Source organism: Fistularia commersonii, chromosome 2 (assembly GCF_037954325.1).
Source record: "Fistularia commersonii isolate RoL2024-O1a breed Wild chromosome 2, RoL_Fcom_v1.0, whole genome shotgun sequence".
Taxonomy (NCBI): domain Eukaryota; kingdom Metazoa; phylum Chordata; class Actinopteri; order Syngnathiformes; family Fistulariidae; genus Fistularia; species Fistularia commersonii.
Genome location: NC_141285.1, coordinates 16,612,812 through 16,629,066, shown reverse-complemented (window position 1 = coordinate 16,629,066; position 16,255 = coordinate 16,612,812). Strand labels below are relative to the sequence as shown.

The following is a 16,255-nucleotide window of genomic DNA, read 5'->3' as shown; positions in this document are numbered from 1 at the left end:
TGCACACATAAACACACCTTGAATGCAGTGAGATATAGATCTAGAACTTGATGGTGGTATTTGGATAACGCATTGGGTGTCATGTTCTGTAAAAAAAAACATTGAGACAAACAGCAAGAAAACATAGTCATAGCCATATCTGAGTGTTTTAAAACAAATTCCTTCAGGATAAATAAGTTGTTCTTATTCTTATTCTTATTATTCAAAAGTGTGAGAACATACTGTAAGATATCATTGACCATTGAGTGCATTGACTGTCAATGTCAGTAATGCTAAGGTCTGATTACCAACATATTTGAACAAGTGACACTCCTAATGTCACTTGTGATCATTTGCACTATGGATTATATGCAGTTAACAACTGTTTTTTTAAATACATAGCTGCAAGGCAAGGCAATGTCTTGAAATCATTAGATACTGTTAATATTCAACAGCATTTTCAGACACAGAACTTCAAAACAAGAAAAAGAAACAAAAAAACAAAGAACAACAAAAAACAAAATACAAGTGCGGATACGAACTGTTCAATTGGTTCCTAATATTATGGATATTTCTTTCTCCAAATATTATGTCCTTAAGTAATCTCTTTGTTGAAGAAATTATTAAAAAATAAATTTTGTTGCGGAGGATGGCGCAATGATTATCACTTCCGCCTCTCAGTACTGTACAACTAACCCTGGTTCGATTCCGACAGGGGCTTTTCTGTGTGGAGTTTGCATGCTCTCCCCATGTCTGCTAGGATTTCTCTGGTTTCCTCCCACAGTCCAAAAATATGCAGGATGTTAATTGGAATACATTGGAAAAATTGCCCTGGAAATAAGTGTGTCCGCTCCAGTTGCGGAAGTTGCTGAAATAGTCAAAAAGCTCTTCAGTAGCAGGGCCCCAGGGGTGGATGAGGTCCGCCCTGGTTTCCTCAAGGCTCTGGATGCTGTAGGGCGGTCCTCGCTGACACGCCTCTACCACATTGCGTGGACGGTGGGGACAGTGCCGCTGGATGTGCAGAATGGAGTGGTGAGCCCCCTTTTTAAAAAAGGGGGATCGGAGGGTATGCTCCAACTACAGGGGGATCACATTCCTCAGCCTCCCTGGTAAGGTCTATTCAGAGATGCTGGAGAAGAGAGTCCAACGGGTCATTGAACCTTGGATTCAGGAGGAGCAGTGTTGTTTTCATCCTGGTCGCGGAACACTGGACCAGTTTTATACACTCGACAGGGTCTTCGAGGGGGCATGGGAGTTTGCCCAACCAGTCTACATGTGTTTTGAGGATCTGGAGAAGGTATTCGACCATGTCACGCAGGCAATTCTGTGAGCGGTGCTCTGGGAGTATGGGGTACCGAACCCCGTTATATGGGGTGTCTGGTCCCTGTATGATCAGTGTCAAAGCTTGATCCGCAATGCCGGTTGTAAGTGAGTGTGGTGGCCGCAAGAACGAGACTGCAGATACAAGCAGCCGAAATGAGATTTCTCCGTAGGGTGGCTGGACTCTCCCTTAGTGATAGTGGGAGAAGTTCAATCGTCCGGGAGGAGCTCGGAGTAGAGTCGCTGCTCCTCCGCATCGAGGAGTCAGATGAGGTGGCTGGTCAGGATGCCTCCTGGACACTTCCTGGACGTCTCCCGGGCATGTTCATCTGTGAGGAGACCACGTGGAATGCCTGTGGGTCCCCACAGAGGGGCTGGACCATGTGACAGGGGGAGAGGGAGGTCTGGGCCTCATTGCTCTGGGTGGTGCCCCCGTGACCTGACTCCGGGTAAGATGGATGGATGGATGGATGGATGGATGGATGGATGGATGGATGGAAAAATTACCCAGATGTGTATGGTTGTCTTTATGTCTTTCTCTCTCCACCCCGGCTCTCACACAATGACAGCTGGGATAGGCTCTGACATCACCATGACCCTAAGTGCAGGAATAAGTGGTAGATAATGGATGGATTTATTTAGGATTCAACGAATGGGCCTAAAGTTTCAGTAATTGGCTATCCAGTGAAATACATATATTTAAGTACAAATATGCATTAAATACACTATGTTGTATTTGTACATTGTAACATTGTAACATTGTATTACTAAAAGTGACTGTCATTTAGTTTTTTTATATAGTTGTGATTCTGTCACTGTTATTGCTTTTATATTCGTACTTTTGATTGGGGCCGAGAAAAAACATGTCATTACTGTATCATAATATTACCATTGGAATATGTCTCACGATATTATGTTGTATAATATAACTTATTAGTAGACTGTTTGCGTAATACACCCACGGCTAATATATTACTTTCACACATTCAAAAGAAAAAAGGGACGGTAGTCGACTATTCCATTACCACAATGTTTAGAATTAATTGAAATTCGTGGGGGTCATAATAATTCATTCTAAACGTAGCAACAATGGTCTCGCCTACTTCGTTCCCATTGGATATTGTTTTTTACATTCCAGCCAATCTCATTAATCGGCAGGGCTTTTTTTCCTCACCTCAGCCAATGAGGCAAAACCAGGAAGCCAGGAATAAGGAAATGTGAGTACATAACACGCCCATGAATAGCCAAAGAATATTTAGAGTAGACGAACAGTGCAGTTTATCTTAGCAAATGTTCTACTTATCATAGTTTGTCTCATTATTTCTGTCCCGCTGTGCTGTCTTTTATCCTGGTTCAAGCGTCTTTGACGAAGTAAACGCTGTTATCGACGTGTTGGTAAAGTCCATCCTCACCGCTTCCGTAATGGAGGTAAAAGACGTAGAGAGGTGTTGCTGTGTCGTTAGAGTGTCAGAAGCCTTTTCCACCATGCGAGCTGTCAGCTGTAGCGGAGTTTTCGTCAATCGTCGAACTGGAACATTGATATGCACCGGTCTCCCATTTTCTCGTTTTCTATCAAACAAAGTGGCCGCAGATCACAGCTTCCTGTCTCCCCTCAACTTCAGCAGTAATCTGAAAATTCGGGTCTGCTTTTCTAGCTTGCAGAACGTGCAGGCGAACCAGTGCGCTCGGGGGCAGACAAACAGAAACCTCCTGCAAAGTGAAACGGATCAACAGCGCGAAGCCGATGCTGAGTTGCAGATGCTAGTGAAGTGTCTGGAGTTCAAAAGGGATTTCGAAGGTGTTTTTAAAGATGCTGACCAATGGCGTTTCCACCGTGAGGAAGAGGGAGAGAAGGAGGAGCTGCTTCCAGACACCCAGTTTCTCAGCTGGTTCGCTGTACTGAAGGTTGATGTTGGTGCAGATGTCAGAAATTCTGGCACCATGTCTTGGCAGAGCAGCACATTTCTTCAGAAAGGCCACCCAGTCGTTGCGTGTGGATCACCATTTGGATCCCTCTGCTTGGACCTGTTTTACAGCACCATCAGCAGAGGTATCATCAGTAATCTTGCTGGTGAGGACAACACAGTTATTCTTACAGATGCCCGCTGCCTGCCTGGCACAGAGGGTGGGGGTTTGTTTTCGATGACCCGTTCAGGCCACTTGCACTTGATTGGGTTGATAGTGTCTCCATTTGGCTGGAAGGCACATGAGTGGATCGGCCTCAGTCTTGTGTGTTCCATACAATCCATCTTCAGGAACATCATCTCCTGCATTAGCACGACAGATCCACTCAGAGACGTTTGCCTGCATCCAACAAAGGCAGGCTTCAGCACCTCCTCCACAACCTATGAGTCAAAACCTATTAAATACCCAACTGTGTGCTTTGTGGACAGTGGACAACACTGGGGTTCAGGGGTGGTTGTAACCCCTGAGCTGGTTTTGACCTGCCGCCATGTCATCAACGGGAAGTCAACAGTCACCCTTAAGTTCCACCACAGGGGAAGGTGATGGCAAATACATTGTCATAACATTCCTAGTGTAGTTCATTTAGTGGCTTGATAAGAGTAATCAGTATATCTGACCTATTTATTTTTTGTAGCAAGAATAATCTGGCACAACTTCAAGCACTTGAAATGATCATAGTCATTTGGAATGCATAAAAAAGCAATAAAGGTGAACCAGAATGCACAGTCCCATTTGCAGTGCTGAAACAACATTTTATGAATCTATGTTGTTGACAATACCAGTATTTCTAAGTAAGAGTGTGATAATTCAAAACGTCTCAAGCAAGTTCTGCACCTTTCCAGAGGTACGAAAATGCAAATCACTTAATTAGGAGTGGATATGTGTCTAAGTTATTCTGTTTTAATGTTATTTGCTCACTAAGTTCATTGTTGGCACCATCGAGCATCTGAAAGTTTTCTGACACCTTGTTCTGTCATATTATGTGATGACATAACATTATATGTCACCAGGAGTCTGGTGTGACTACATCACAGTGATGTAGTCACACCAGACTCCTAGATTGGAGTCTGGTTTCCAGCAACTCAGTGACAGTGTTTCACCCTTTGATAAACTGTTTCACATTTTTCATTATTCTTTGGGGTCAGTCACGTGTGACTGTCGTGACTGTTGCGAAGCAAGCAGATTGTCTGTGATTTCAGTAAAGTAGCTTCAGTCTAGTTATACTGCACTACTGCTGCAATATTACATGGAATAGAGTGGGGTTAGGCAGCAGCTAGGTAGGTCTTATGCAACAGGCCTCTTATTTTAGATGGTTAGGTGCCCATATAAATAGCATGTAAAGGGAAATTTTAATTCAATGATCCAGATCATAGTGTATACCTATTGACAGCACAAAGTTTCATGTCCTTTGTGTCTGTGATTTCTGTTTCAGAGTTCACAAAACTGAAGGCGACGTACTATTTTCTACAAAGGTGTCATCTCCCTATGATGTAGCTGTAGTGAGGGTGAGGGATTTCCCTCCAGATACTGTGGTCCCTCAAATGGCTCGGATGTTCCATCCAGGTAAGTGCCCAATTTTGTCGTGCGAAAATGGAAGGACTAATTTTCAGTTTACTTGTGGATTATACATTACATTGAACATTTTTTTCCCTTTGTCTCTACTTATAGGTGAATCTGTATTAGTAATAGGATATGGTGGCTTGGGCTGGGGCTGTGGCCCATCCCTGACCCATGGTGTCCTCTCCAAGGCTATTAGCCGAAATCAGCAGCCTGTAATGCTCCAGACCACATGTGCTGTACAAGCAGGAGCCAGTGGGGGTGCTTTGGCACGGAAAAGTTCAGGAGAACTGCTCGGTAAGGAACATTGAAGCCAGAGTTACAGTAAATACTGGTTTTGATCAAGGGGTGGTATTCAATGACCACAAAAACATAAGTGTAAATGTGCACCATATGCATAAATGAAAGGCATCAAATTACAGTTTTTTTGTTGAGGTATTTGCAATTTGATCTGATCATAAGGTTGTGTTTCAGGTATTGTTTCCAGCAATGCCCGGGATTTGGCTGCAAAAGTGACCTACCCCCATTTGAACTTCAGCCTTCCAGTCACTACACTACAGAAGATGTTGCTTCAGTTTGAACAAACAAGCGATGTTAATGCGTTCAAGGAGTTGGACACCACAGAGGAAGATATCAAAAAAGTGTGGAGGCTACAAGATACCCAAAGCAAACTATAAGTATTATGGGTTTTATAAATCATGCAAAAAAAAACATGTTGAAGATATAGTTGTAGGAAAATGAAGTCAAATCATTGATGTAATTTCTAAATTGATCTTGTTAGTTTCTAAGGCACATCACAGATCACAAATAAATAAGGTGCTAAATGAATAAGAGATGCTGAATGCTGATGTGGACACTCTGGATTTTACACCTGAAATCTTCAACAGACCCATTAATGTTGGTCAAGTGAAAGTGAGAGAAATAATTGCAATGACTATTTTTGTAATGGAATTCAAACTAATGTCATATGTATTTTTTTTTCTGGTGATTAAATAACACTGGTACTAAGTTGTCTGTATGATATCCTCATAACTAATAACTTAAATTCCAAGTTTTCCTCTGATTGCCAACCAACATTTTTTATTTTTTTTCTCATAGTGTTTCATATAATAAAGCTGTGTACTTCTACCATGGGTAAGGCAAGATTTGCACTTGGTTGCATAACGCATTCATTCACTTACTTATACCCGCATAAGCAGTGGGGCAATGAATGAGTGGCTGTTTTATGGCCAGTATTTAGAGTATTTATTTTTTGGAGGTCTATTTAAACGTATAGGCCGAGTAAATTGATGCTGAAAATGATTGGTCCCTTTGATTGGAAAGGAAGGCCTGCTATAGGTACCAGGTATTCAGGCCTACCACATAACTTAATTTCCACGATTATAGAAACTTGACTGAGAAATTCTACTTCAGATAATTACCTATACTATGTGTACGTTACAAAAACAATGCTTTGTTGGACTGAGCACCAGTGGAAGAGTTGGCACGTTACCGTTAAGATCGTATGTCACGATTGCATCTTTGAAGATATTACAGCAGAGAGGTGGAAGCAACATGTGTCAAGGAGGTCGAGAAGGGTTTTCTGCACATGTAATGCTCATCAAGATGTTGATGGAAATCTGGATTTGTATGTAATTCATGCTGGCTTACCATTGCTTCAAGCCATGCTCCTAGAGTGCAGTACAGCAAAAACAGGAAGGCCTTCTTAGTCAAAGAGCCGGCTTATGTCTGTTGTGGTTCATCCCGCAAAGAGAAAGAAATTCCAATTTCTTTGTTTTTGTTAATCATCAGAAAAAACAAGACTTCAGTAATTCAAGTACTTTCCTTGCTTCAAGCCAGGCTTGTCAAATTGCTGACTGCTTTATGTCCAATGGATCTGCCATGGTTTGTTTACAAATATAATGCATTAGCTGACCAGTAAGTTTTATCGTATTTAATATTTTCTTTATAAAGTTGAATAAGAATTTAAGATACCATATCATGTATCGAAATGACATTTTTATATTATCTGGAACAGAATACTGTCAGAAATGGAAGTTGGAAGCGTAAACATTTTCATCAGTTGATGAGGAAAGAGGAGGCCTACAGGGTTTATTGAAAAATGTCTTTTTCCAAACATAAGATGAAAGCAGACAATGAACAGATAGTTTAAGGATGGCTAGAGCCTGATGAGCAACAAACTAGTGTAGACCTGGGGATTTAACGACCAGGGGGCCATATGTGGCTCTTCAGCGTCCCTGTCTGGACCGCGTGCTGAATCAGAACATGAATGACAAAACATTTATCCTGTTGTGTGTTGCTTTTCTACTATTGTTGGTTTGGTCCCCCAACAGCATTCAGGTTTCTCATATGGCCCCTTGTAAAAATTCATTGCCCATCAAAGAATATAAGCTTTGTCCCTAAAGGATGCTGTTGTGTTGAAGGAACGATTACAAAAAGCAGTCAGCCCGATTTAAAACTATTTAAATCTGAGAACCCTGAATCACTTGTTTAATATAATGAACCAAATGTTTTATTTGCACTTACTTGTTAGATCTTTAGACTGTGAATCACCAGAATGCTTGAAGAAAATGGTGTATTAACATTTGCGAAAATGCAGACTGATTTCTTGTTTCATTCAATGCATCTGCAGTGACAGAACAGTGTATTAGTTAATTAAAATGTATGTTACAGCTAATAGTCACCAAAATAAAGAGCACAAACATAGATGTATGCTGGCAAACTGCGCCGCATAGAACAGTTTATTTAATTCATATTTTTTATTAAACACAATAATTGATCCACATAATGATACGATGCACACTTGCCAACCAGCAGAAGGATCTACTAGTCTTTCAAGGCCTTTATAGCAGGACTAATAGGTGATAGGTTGTATTATGATACACATTTTATATACAAGCTAAAGAGTGATGTGCGAGAAACTTTTTTTAATACATCATGAATGAGACAGCACTACTGTCACACATGAGCTGAAGCGTATGACATTAAAACGATCAAAGGGTGCTTTTCAATATTCCAATAGGGGTTCTGATCTTTGCTCCTCATTCCTTCTCTTAAGTCATGACTAGTTGTTTAAATGTTGTTAATATACAGATAAAAAGGTGAAAAAGGACAATTTCACCGACTGTATTTTATTAAGTGGCATCCAATTCTCTTTATTATGCAAGCCCACGACAAGCACCTGCAACTGCATAAAATACCCTTTAAACCAGCTAAAATCTGCTCAAAGATAAGTCAAAGGACATAGAATAGAACAAAGATTCACAAATAGGAGGGACACAATTCTTTTTTCTACATTCCATTCTACTGATAGTGATCTGTCCCCTTTCCCTGCCCATTTTAGGAACTTCTTATCACATTAAATACACCCTTGGCATATGCATCTTCCCTCTTCCATCCCTGCAGCCCCTTCCCTCGCTCTTTCATAAGTCAGTTCCGTTAGAACTTTTGAGAGTTTCCCCCACGTCTGTCTCTTGGCAGGAATTATGTTTGTGAGTGTTTGGAACCATCAAGATGCTGCTGTTTAGAGGCTGGGTTACATGCTGGCTCTTTACCAGATATATCCCCCATCATCCACCTCTCCCACCTCTCCCTCTTCCTCTTCAGTCTCCTCTGTAGTCTCCTCCACTTCTTTCTCTTCCTCGTCCTCCCATCCAACCCCACTGCCAAAATCACCTGAATATGTCAGTTCATCATCTGTGGATGGGGGAAAATAAATAGGGTCCAGGGAGGGGGGGGGGGGGGGGGGGGGGGTTGTCACGGTGTGTTATTCACTGTGCTCTACTTATGAGGCAATAAATTGAAGTATGTATCATCTTTATGCAACGCTCTTTTTAACCGACAAATGCAGGAATCAAATAAAAACACTTGACCGCAAAGACAAAGACAAAACAAGGGCACGCATTTGACTATCTGGGCTTTAATAGCTATTTCTAAACCTTGTCAGGGGACCAATTCTTATCAGGAGCAGATTCAGACTTAGCGGCCCTAATTTATCTGGGAAGACTTTTCTCATAACGTCAAGCAATGCTTTAGAATGCAAATTACTCCAGACACATGAATGTCCCTCCGGTAAATGATGTTGCCAAGGGCCTTTCTTCCTTCAACATAAAAGAAGCCTCCCTTTCGCAGAAAGAGCATTACGGTGCTGTGGGAATGTCAGTAAAATCACATGGAAGATGTTTTATCTTCTTAAAATTAGCATTCAAGCTCAATATATTTACGAATTTATAGTTCAGAATTTTAAGACTCACCACAATCTGGCTTGCCATGAATCCTTGATCCAGCAACTTCTCCACCGTTTTGGTCAACACACCAGCACTCTCCCCTGTCACACTGCTGCTTCCTGTAGAAGCCATCCTCATCACAGTTAGGGATGAATCGACCTGGCAAACACAAACACATAAACCCACAAAGTAATTGGAGTCAGTTGGTGGTCCGGTCTTCCCTCACTTGCAGATTAATCTCACCGAAGACGGTGAAGGCAAAAGCAGATAAGCTCATCCTGCATCACACCCCATCACCCATGGTGCTGAGCCCAGGTGAGAATGTAATGCATGCAGCATATGCGGAAGCCAATCCAATATTCCATGAATATAATTATGTTGCAGAGCGAGACGGGGTTGAAAGAGTATAACATCACTGTGGCGGAGGATACGTGTGCTTGTTGGGTGGTAGAGTGGCAAGTTAGTCATGTGAATGAAGGGACATAAGGCTAGAAACCATTTTGTATTTTTAAACTAAAATGAAACATGATATAGCCTGCAGACTTTGTCCAGGGACTTTCTTTGTAAACAAATTTGAAATAGAAACTTAATTCTTGGGCTGATATCCGACAAGCAAATATGTATATAATAGAAATGGGATGGGGCAAAAAATGGCAGTGCCCTAGCCTTTCAGGGGAACATCTGAACACTGGGCTGGCATACTGCCCTCTGCTCACCACTCTGTGTCCTTTGAGAGTCCTGACTCAGAGCCGATTCAGCCGGCCAAAATCTGCAGTGCACAAATGTCCGCATGTACAAAGATTCACATAATTCTCAAGTATGCATAACCTTTATTTTCATAGTTAGTATTTCCCATTTCGCCTATAGCAGACATCTTCAACACATGGTGCATCACCCAGCTTTGCTACTGCTGGGGGTGTTGTGAAATTTTTGGTTAATTTGACACTTTCCCCCGACAAATGAAAATGTCTTTAAAATACACACAAACATGAATTGTTAATGTTGTGATGAATGGAAACAGAAGATCTAGTATCATGCAAATGACAGGCAATGTTGATTTTGGCCAAATGGCAGTAATACAGCCACCATACTCACTGTTAGTAGTAGTGAATGCACCATACCAAGATACATTTATCCACTGCACTAGGCCCAGTTTAATATAAAAACATTTTATTAATGTATACAGTAATAGTGGGTCCCTGCTCCATCCCTCCATCAGTTTGGTTGTCAGGGTTCGATTCCTTAGACCTGGTTGAAGAACCCTGGCCTACAGCATCAAGTTGTAAACCAAAATCTGGATCGAAAATGAATCCCTGCTCCCTCCATGGGATCTGCTTGGTTAAAACCAGAAAAGACTGATGCAAATAGGTTGAAATCCTCTTACAGGAATACCTACCAAACTTTCTTTTGCCTCCATCCAGAACTTGGATTCTCTCGAGTTCGGCCAGGCAAGGTGGCTCTAAGAAAATTAGCACATGGGTTGGAGAAAAAGGAAAAATTCACACACAAATAATCCAAATCAAATTATTTTCTGGGAGTAATCAAACTAATCCAAAGCCTTCCAACAATTTAAAAATCAGTTTCCAACACAGAACTGTATGAGCAAGGACCTAGACCTAGTTTCTGCTTGGCTGCTTGGTTGACAGGCAATCTATGAGAGCTGTGGGGCACAAGGCTGTCAGCAAGCAGTAGGAATGTTTTCAATGACTTGAGTTGACCATTTCCCCCCATAGGGTAACAGGGGGATGAGTGGGAAGACAAATAGTGACTTACGCAAGACAACAACAACACAGAGGCAGCTACCCTGAGGGCAGCTGATTGACTGCCTCGAAGCCTGAATGCTGGGGCTACGTGTGAATGTCAGCAGACAAAGATGTGAATACGTAAAATCCTCCCCAGTATACTCACTCTCTCTCCAGAAGCAGAGGCACCACTCGGCAGTGGAGACCTTACCATCCCTGTAGGAGTCGCACGAGTTGAAGAAGGGACGGATGCAGATCTCATACTTGTCCAAGTTGATAGCAGCCAATTCAGCCTGATCCAGGTACAGGTCGCTGTTGGTGTCCAGCTTGGAAAACATCCAGCCAATGGAGTCCTTACAGCTGGCTACCAGGCTCCTGTCCAACACTGCAAACACAAAGACAAACAAACATCCTTTGTGAGAAGACAGCTGCACAAATGGAAAATGAAACCCTGCCAGTGTCCTTCAAATGTAAATACATTTTATTTGATTTTAACTTTTTATTTTTACACATGATCTGCTCCACAAAATTGCATGAGAATGATAGAAAAATAGCGAAGGCAGTTTTTCAACTTTCAAACAGACATAAAGAAATTTCATATTAGATGATAAGTCTTAAAGATAATATGCAGTTATGTATTTGCTACAGAGTTCCTGCTAGGTACAAATATAACATTACAGAATCTTGATCCGCCCACTACATGATGTTTTGAGTGTGTTGCAACAAGGCTAAATCATGCCATGTTTTTCTGATTGAAAAAAGTTTAAAGTAAGTTGAATAAGTCAGTGACTTAACATGTTGCATATTAGCAATATTAAATAACAGATTGCATTAAGGAAACAGTCTTGTTCCAACTAATCTGCGCACTGAGATACTGTCTAGTGATTGTTTTACAAGTATAATATATTTTGACAAGAAATCAGATATATCTGCTTGCCAAGATTTTTAAGAAAATATGGCATTTTAATCCAATCAATGCAACGAGAGCTGGAAACTATGAGAGCAAAACCAAGCTGAAATTTGCGTTTTGTTGTTGGACTTGGTTTTGGTTTTCCACTTTGGGTTCACTACATGTGCTGTTGTTTATGGCAGCTTTGTTTTCAGGAAAGAAATGTGACCAGTTCTTATAAATCGATCAATTTTGAGGGCCCTCATGGTTTCTTTGCGCTATTGCGAAGTCTTGGAAGGTCAAATATTATATGAAAAAGTAGCACGCAGGCAGTAATAATTGATATAAATGCTTAATATGTAAAGCACATCCTAAGTTGACCTGCAAAACCTTTATACTTTTTCTGACTAAGTTGAACAATTATACAGTAACATCAGTATGTTTGCATTTAAATATGTGGCAGTGATGTGGAAATTTTCTCAAGTCTCCACTGGAGTCTACAGGTGGATAATATAAAAGATATTACTCTGAAAGGCTCAATGCCAGACGCATTGACAGGCAATGGAAAATATGAACATTTTTGATTGATAAGGAGGGTAATTTCCTTATTTTTAGGAATAAATTGTTCATGATAATGACTTTTTTTGCTGAGTTTGAAAGGTGAAACATATACAATTTACTCATGTCATTTTCACAAATATCCAACAACAGAAAGGTGACCAGTGGAACATTCTTCACCAACACAGGCTGAAGCGTCTTAGGACAATGAAATGTTACTTGTTGGGTGATTATCTTTCAAATAGGCCGAATTATGTTAATAGACCTGTTTATAGGAAATTGAATCAAATTTCTGCTCATTGGCGATGTTTAATCTTATGCAAATAAAAATCCATAAATGTGTATGTGTGTAAAGTGTGTGCTGAGGAGAAAAGAACAGCACAACATGAGATAAGCCCTTTTTCCCTTTTCAAGCTATTCGTGCTCTATGCATGTTCTGTCATAGAGAGTCATCCCTCAAAATCTCCGAAACAGATTAAGTTGAGTAGAGCTAACCTGAACCAGAGCTGGCTGTAGTGGTTCTAGTCCCAGGCTTGCTGTTGTTATTCTGCTTGGCATTGCTCTGAAGCAGCTGGAACCAGTCCCTCAGACGCTCCCCCAGATCAGCCAGATCCTGTCCAGTACAGCTATCTGTTGAGAATAAAGGGGATATTTGTTGCACATATTCATGATTTTGCTACAATGTGAAGCTTGCTGTCTTTCAGAAGAGGATGCAACAGAAACAGGACAAAAATTAATCTATTGAAGCCTTTTATTCACATTTATGAAATTATCATAGCAACGGTGTGTGCGCTGTTGTTTAATCTTACCGTGTCTACCCTCCTTGAGGGTTTGGACTGCAGCTGGACAAGGACACAGACCTGAACACTTCAGGGTAACCTCCTTTGCGGTAAGACACGCCTGCTGCTCCAGCTTGCACTGCAACACAAACACCCACACAAATGCATTATTGCAAACCTGCAGTATCTACAAGGGGACGCAAAGGTTAAGTAAAATGAGTTATTACTGGAGCATAGCTCAAATATCCATGAGCTAACCAACTGTACACCTTCATTCAAATATGAAACTTGTTCCAAAATGTGCTTTCCAACCTTTACATGCACACAAGGTCAAGAGTAGTGATCCAAAAGACAAAGAATAAATCAATAAACACACAAGATTCTGTCATCACGCGCCACCACAGGTCCTTCTGAACCCATATATCACAGCTCTTTGTCTCACTTTCTCCCCTGAGAATCACCCTGCACTGCACAACTCTGAAAGCAAGAGGTACACATTGGTTTTCAACCCTCTGCCCATTGTTTGAGGCATATTTTATACAGCCTTAAAACTGAGAATATATTCACACATTTGACTGACACACTGTTATATAACAAAAGTTGGGAATATTTTTTTATGCCAAGGTCTTCACCCCTTTGAAAATTAAAAGGGTTTTATTTAGCGACTCATTGCAAAGCATGTGATTGAACATATGATATAAAATGGCACATAAGGAGGCTGTACATTTTATGACTAATTATTTCCCGCCTCTTCAATATGTGGTTATCATTAAACCCTGTGACCTCAAAGTCATCTTCTGTTTATCGAGAAATGCTTTCATTTAGCAAGATAGAAACGGGTCTTGAAAGTTGCAACATGTAATTTCCCCCATAATTAACGTGGACAACAGTCTGCAAAAAAGGAACAGAAAATTACAAATGTTGACATAAATATACAAGATTTCTTACTTCATGTTGAATAGAAAATGACTAGGTAGCAATTATATCCACAGGTTTTCTGAGATATGACACACAAACTTTGCACTCCAGGGTTTGGGGATTTTCTGCTATTATTTTCTTCAAATCCTCTCAAGCTTTCAGCTACTGGGACTCAATTTCATGTTTTCCCCCCTCAAGAACTTTTACACAGTTGTTCTGAAAACACTTCAGAATTTTTTGATGGCAGATACAGCCATTTCCCTGTTAGAACTTAAAAGAAATGACTTACCTGAAGCAGATTTTTACATTTCATTGTTATTACATTTTTGAAAGCAGCTTAATGCACATATTATGCTATTAAGCACATAAAACCCCAACACACAAACAAAAAGCAAACTGTTCGTTTACTATGTTCAAATGGCTGCTGTTAGGATATCTGTGGGTCCGTGTGGGTTGCTGAAGATGGGCTTATTTAGAATGGGTGCCAGTTATTTTGAGGTTTCTTTTTTTCAAGCAGGTTATAATTTGCCTTTCAGTGAGAATTCACTCCCATTCCGCCCATCTGCCATACAGCGGCGCAGTCGTGGAAGTGTCCTCACATACGGCATCTTTGTGCCTGAGTCAGACTGTGCTTGAAAGTGAGTGAGTTGAAAAACATGTCCCTGGTTAGAATAATGGTAATGCTTCACTGCAGCATTACTAAAGTATTTCTGGATCCATCCAGAAAACTGTGCCGTGACACAATCCCTTGAACTGATGACATTATTTGCAGTCTTATACACTGTACAATGTCATGTTAGAAGCAATGAAAGAAATGTAAATTAAGCAAAGAATTACTGAGTATAAAAACAGAACCACCTTAGAACTCAGTAAGATTTTTTTTTTTTTTCCTGGTCGGTCTAGAAAGCAGAATCAAATGCACAAAATAAGCCAGGTACTTTTTATCAAAGAGGGGCCCTTTTATTGTAATGCATAGCTTGGTCTGATATCATCCTGTGTTATGTTCAATGTTATGCGATAAGCTTCCTTGAAAAAAGACGCATATCAAAATTTAACACTTCAAATGGTGTTCAAATGAAATAATGGGCATGTGAGCTGAGTGTTACAGCAAAGCTCTGAATTCTTAATGTGATGGTTCGTTTCTTTCTCTTCAAGAAATTGGCAAACAATCTCATATCTCATTTCCCTTTTCCAATACTAGTTTGATAGGGTTGATAAAAAATGATGAGAGAAGGTAATTTTAAACAATTTTAGCAGCAAACCACATTAAAATGTTAAAGAAGTTGAATAGTTATAAATAAAAATGGTACATGCCAGTAAGCCTTATTTCTATTTTTTACCTTTACTACAGACATATCGCAATGCATATGTCTATTAAAAATATTATGGAAATAATCAGGATACAAATTCAATCAAATTCTTGCTCAAACAGTAAAGGAGTTATTGGGTGTTGATTTCATCGTACCTTTGAGGCATAGTTGTGTCCATCGGATCCACACACAGGCCCCGTGGAAGAGATGGGACAAGGATGACAATTTCCATCAGAAGATCTGAGTGCAGGCTGCTTGAGTCTGAAGGAGGACAGACAAACACTTGTAGATCTCTATTGTCATCTGAGACAGCAATAGCTCTTCAGTTTTAGAGGCAGACCAACCCTGACCAGGACCCAAAGGCCTGGCAAATGACCCTCCTCTATCTTGCCTGAGTCTACTCAACAGCAGGCAATCACAAACAAGCTTTTCAACAGTATACAGGTAGGGGATGATAAAATACCAAAGACCTGCACAAGCCGCTTCGTGCGAACTTGGATATGTTACATATGAATTCAGTTGTTTGCGTTTAAGAATATATCTCGTGCCTCTAAACGTACCTGTGTTCAAGTTTCTTGCGGTTGATGCATACAGCTCGTTGGTAGCCCTGGGCAATACAGACTTTGTGGCGGCTGCACTTAACCTTTTGACAGGGGTCCTTGGTGGTATCTACATCTGTGAAAAAAGGAAAGAGATATTTACTGGGGTATTTTTTTTATTGTGCCCCCATGCCTAATCACTCTTTGCTTTTAATTCTTCCCTTTCATATCAGTCTCAAATCCCACGTCTCACCACCCTGTGATCAGCAGAGCCTGCGAGTCTGTCAAACCTCTTAGATAACTATTTGCTAGTTCACAAGTGCAGCAAAGCGGTATCCTGAGGGTTTTTTGACTTGAGGCATCAGAATACTTTTAAAGAACCCCATACTAGCATCTAAGAGTTGATAACAGTGAGTTCAGTGTCAATTAAAGCACAGCGTCAGATTAAGAACTGCTGGTTAACTGGATATGTA

At 40.6% G+C, this 16,255-nt stretch overlaps 2 protein-coding genes across 2 annotated transcripts in view; one reads left to right on the top strand and one right to left on the bottom strand.

Annotated features, from left to right (window-relative positions):
* The first annotated feature begins 1,758 nt into the window (after window positions 1-1,758).
* tysnd1 (trypsin like peroxisomal matrix peptidase 1) lies at window positions 1,759-6,073 on the top strand. Its single transcript, XM_086170791.1, has 4 exons — window positions 1,759-3,803; window positions 4,697-4,827; window positions 4,933-5,118; window positions 5,296-6,073. The coding sequence occupies exons 1-4, from the start codon at window positions 2,722-2,724 to the stop codon at window positions 5,496-5,498; spliced, it is 1,602 nt and encodes a 533-aa protein (XP_086026917.1). The 5' UTR covers window positions 1,759-2,721; the 3' UTR covers window positions 5,499-6,073.
* Window positions 6,074-7,525: 1,452 nt separating this feature from the next.
* Window positions 7,526-16,255, bottom strand: part of spock2 (SPARC (osteonectin), cwcv and kazal like domains proteoglycan 2) — a 32,888-nt gene continuing 24,158 nt past the window's right edge. The window contains exons 3-10 of the mRNA XM_086170779.1: window positions 15,804-15,918; window positions 15,399-15,504; window positions 13,046-13,154; window positions 12,732-12,866; window positions 10,956-11,174; window positions 10,444-10,506; window positions 9,075-9,206; window positions 7,526-8,517 (exon numbers count right to left, since the gene is read on the bottom strand). Of these exons, the coding sequence (XP_086026905.1) occupies window positions 8,372-8,517; window positions 9,075-9,206; window positions 10,444-10,506; window positions 10,956-11,174; window positions 12,732-12,866; window positions 13,046-13,154; window positions 15,399-15,504; window positions 15,804-15,918 (1,025 nt within the window). The 3' untranslated portion in view covers window positions 7,526-8,371. The remainder of the gene's footprint in view (window positions 8,518-9,074; window positions 9,207-10,443; window positions 10,507-10,955; window positions 11,175-12,731; window positions 12,867-13,045; window positions 13,155-15,398; window positions 15,505-15,803; window positions 15,919-16,255) is intronic.

Bases quoted from the DNA above. Each gene is read 5' to 3' on its own strand.
- tysnd1 (XM_086170791.1), top strand. From the start codon at position 2,722: ATGGAGGTAAAAGACGTAGAGAGGTGTTGCTGTGTCGTTAGAGTGTCA. The intron at 3,804-4,696 runs GTGATGGCAAAT...TTTCTGTTTCAG, and splicing joins AAGTTCCACCACAGGGGAAG to AGTTCACAAAACTGAAGGCG. The intron at 5,119-5,295 runs GTAAGGAACATT...GTTGTGTTTCAG, and splicing joins AAGTTCAGGAGAACTGCTCG to GTATTGTTTCCAGCAATGCC.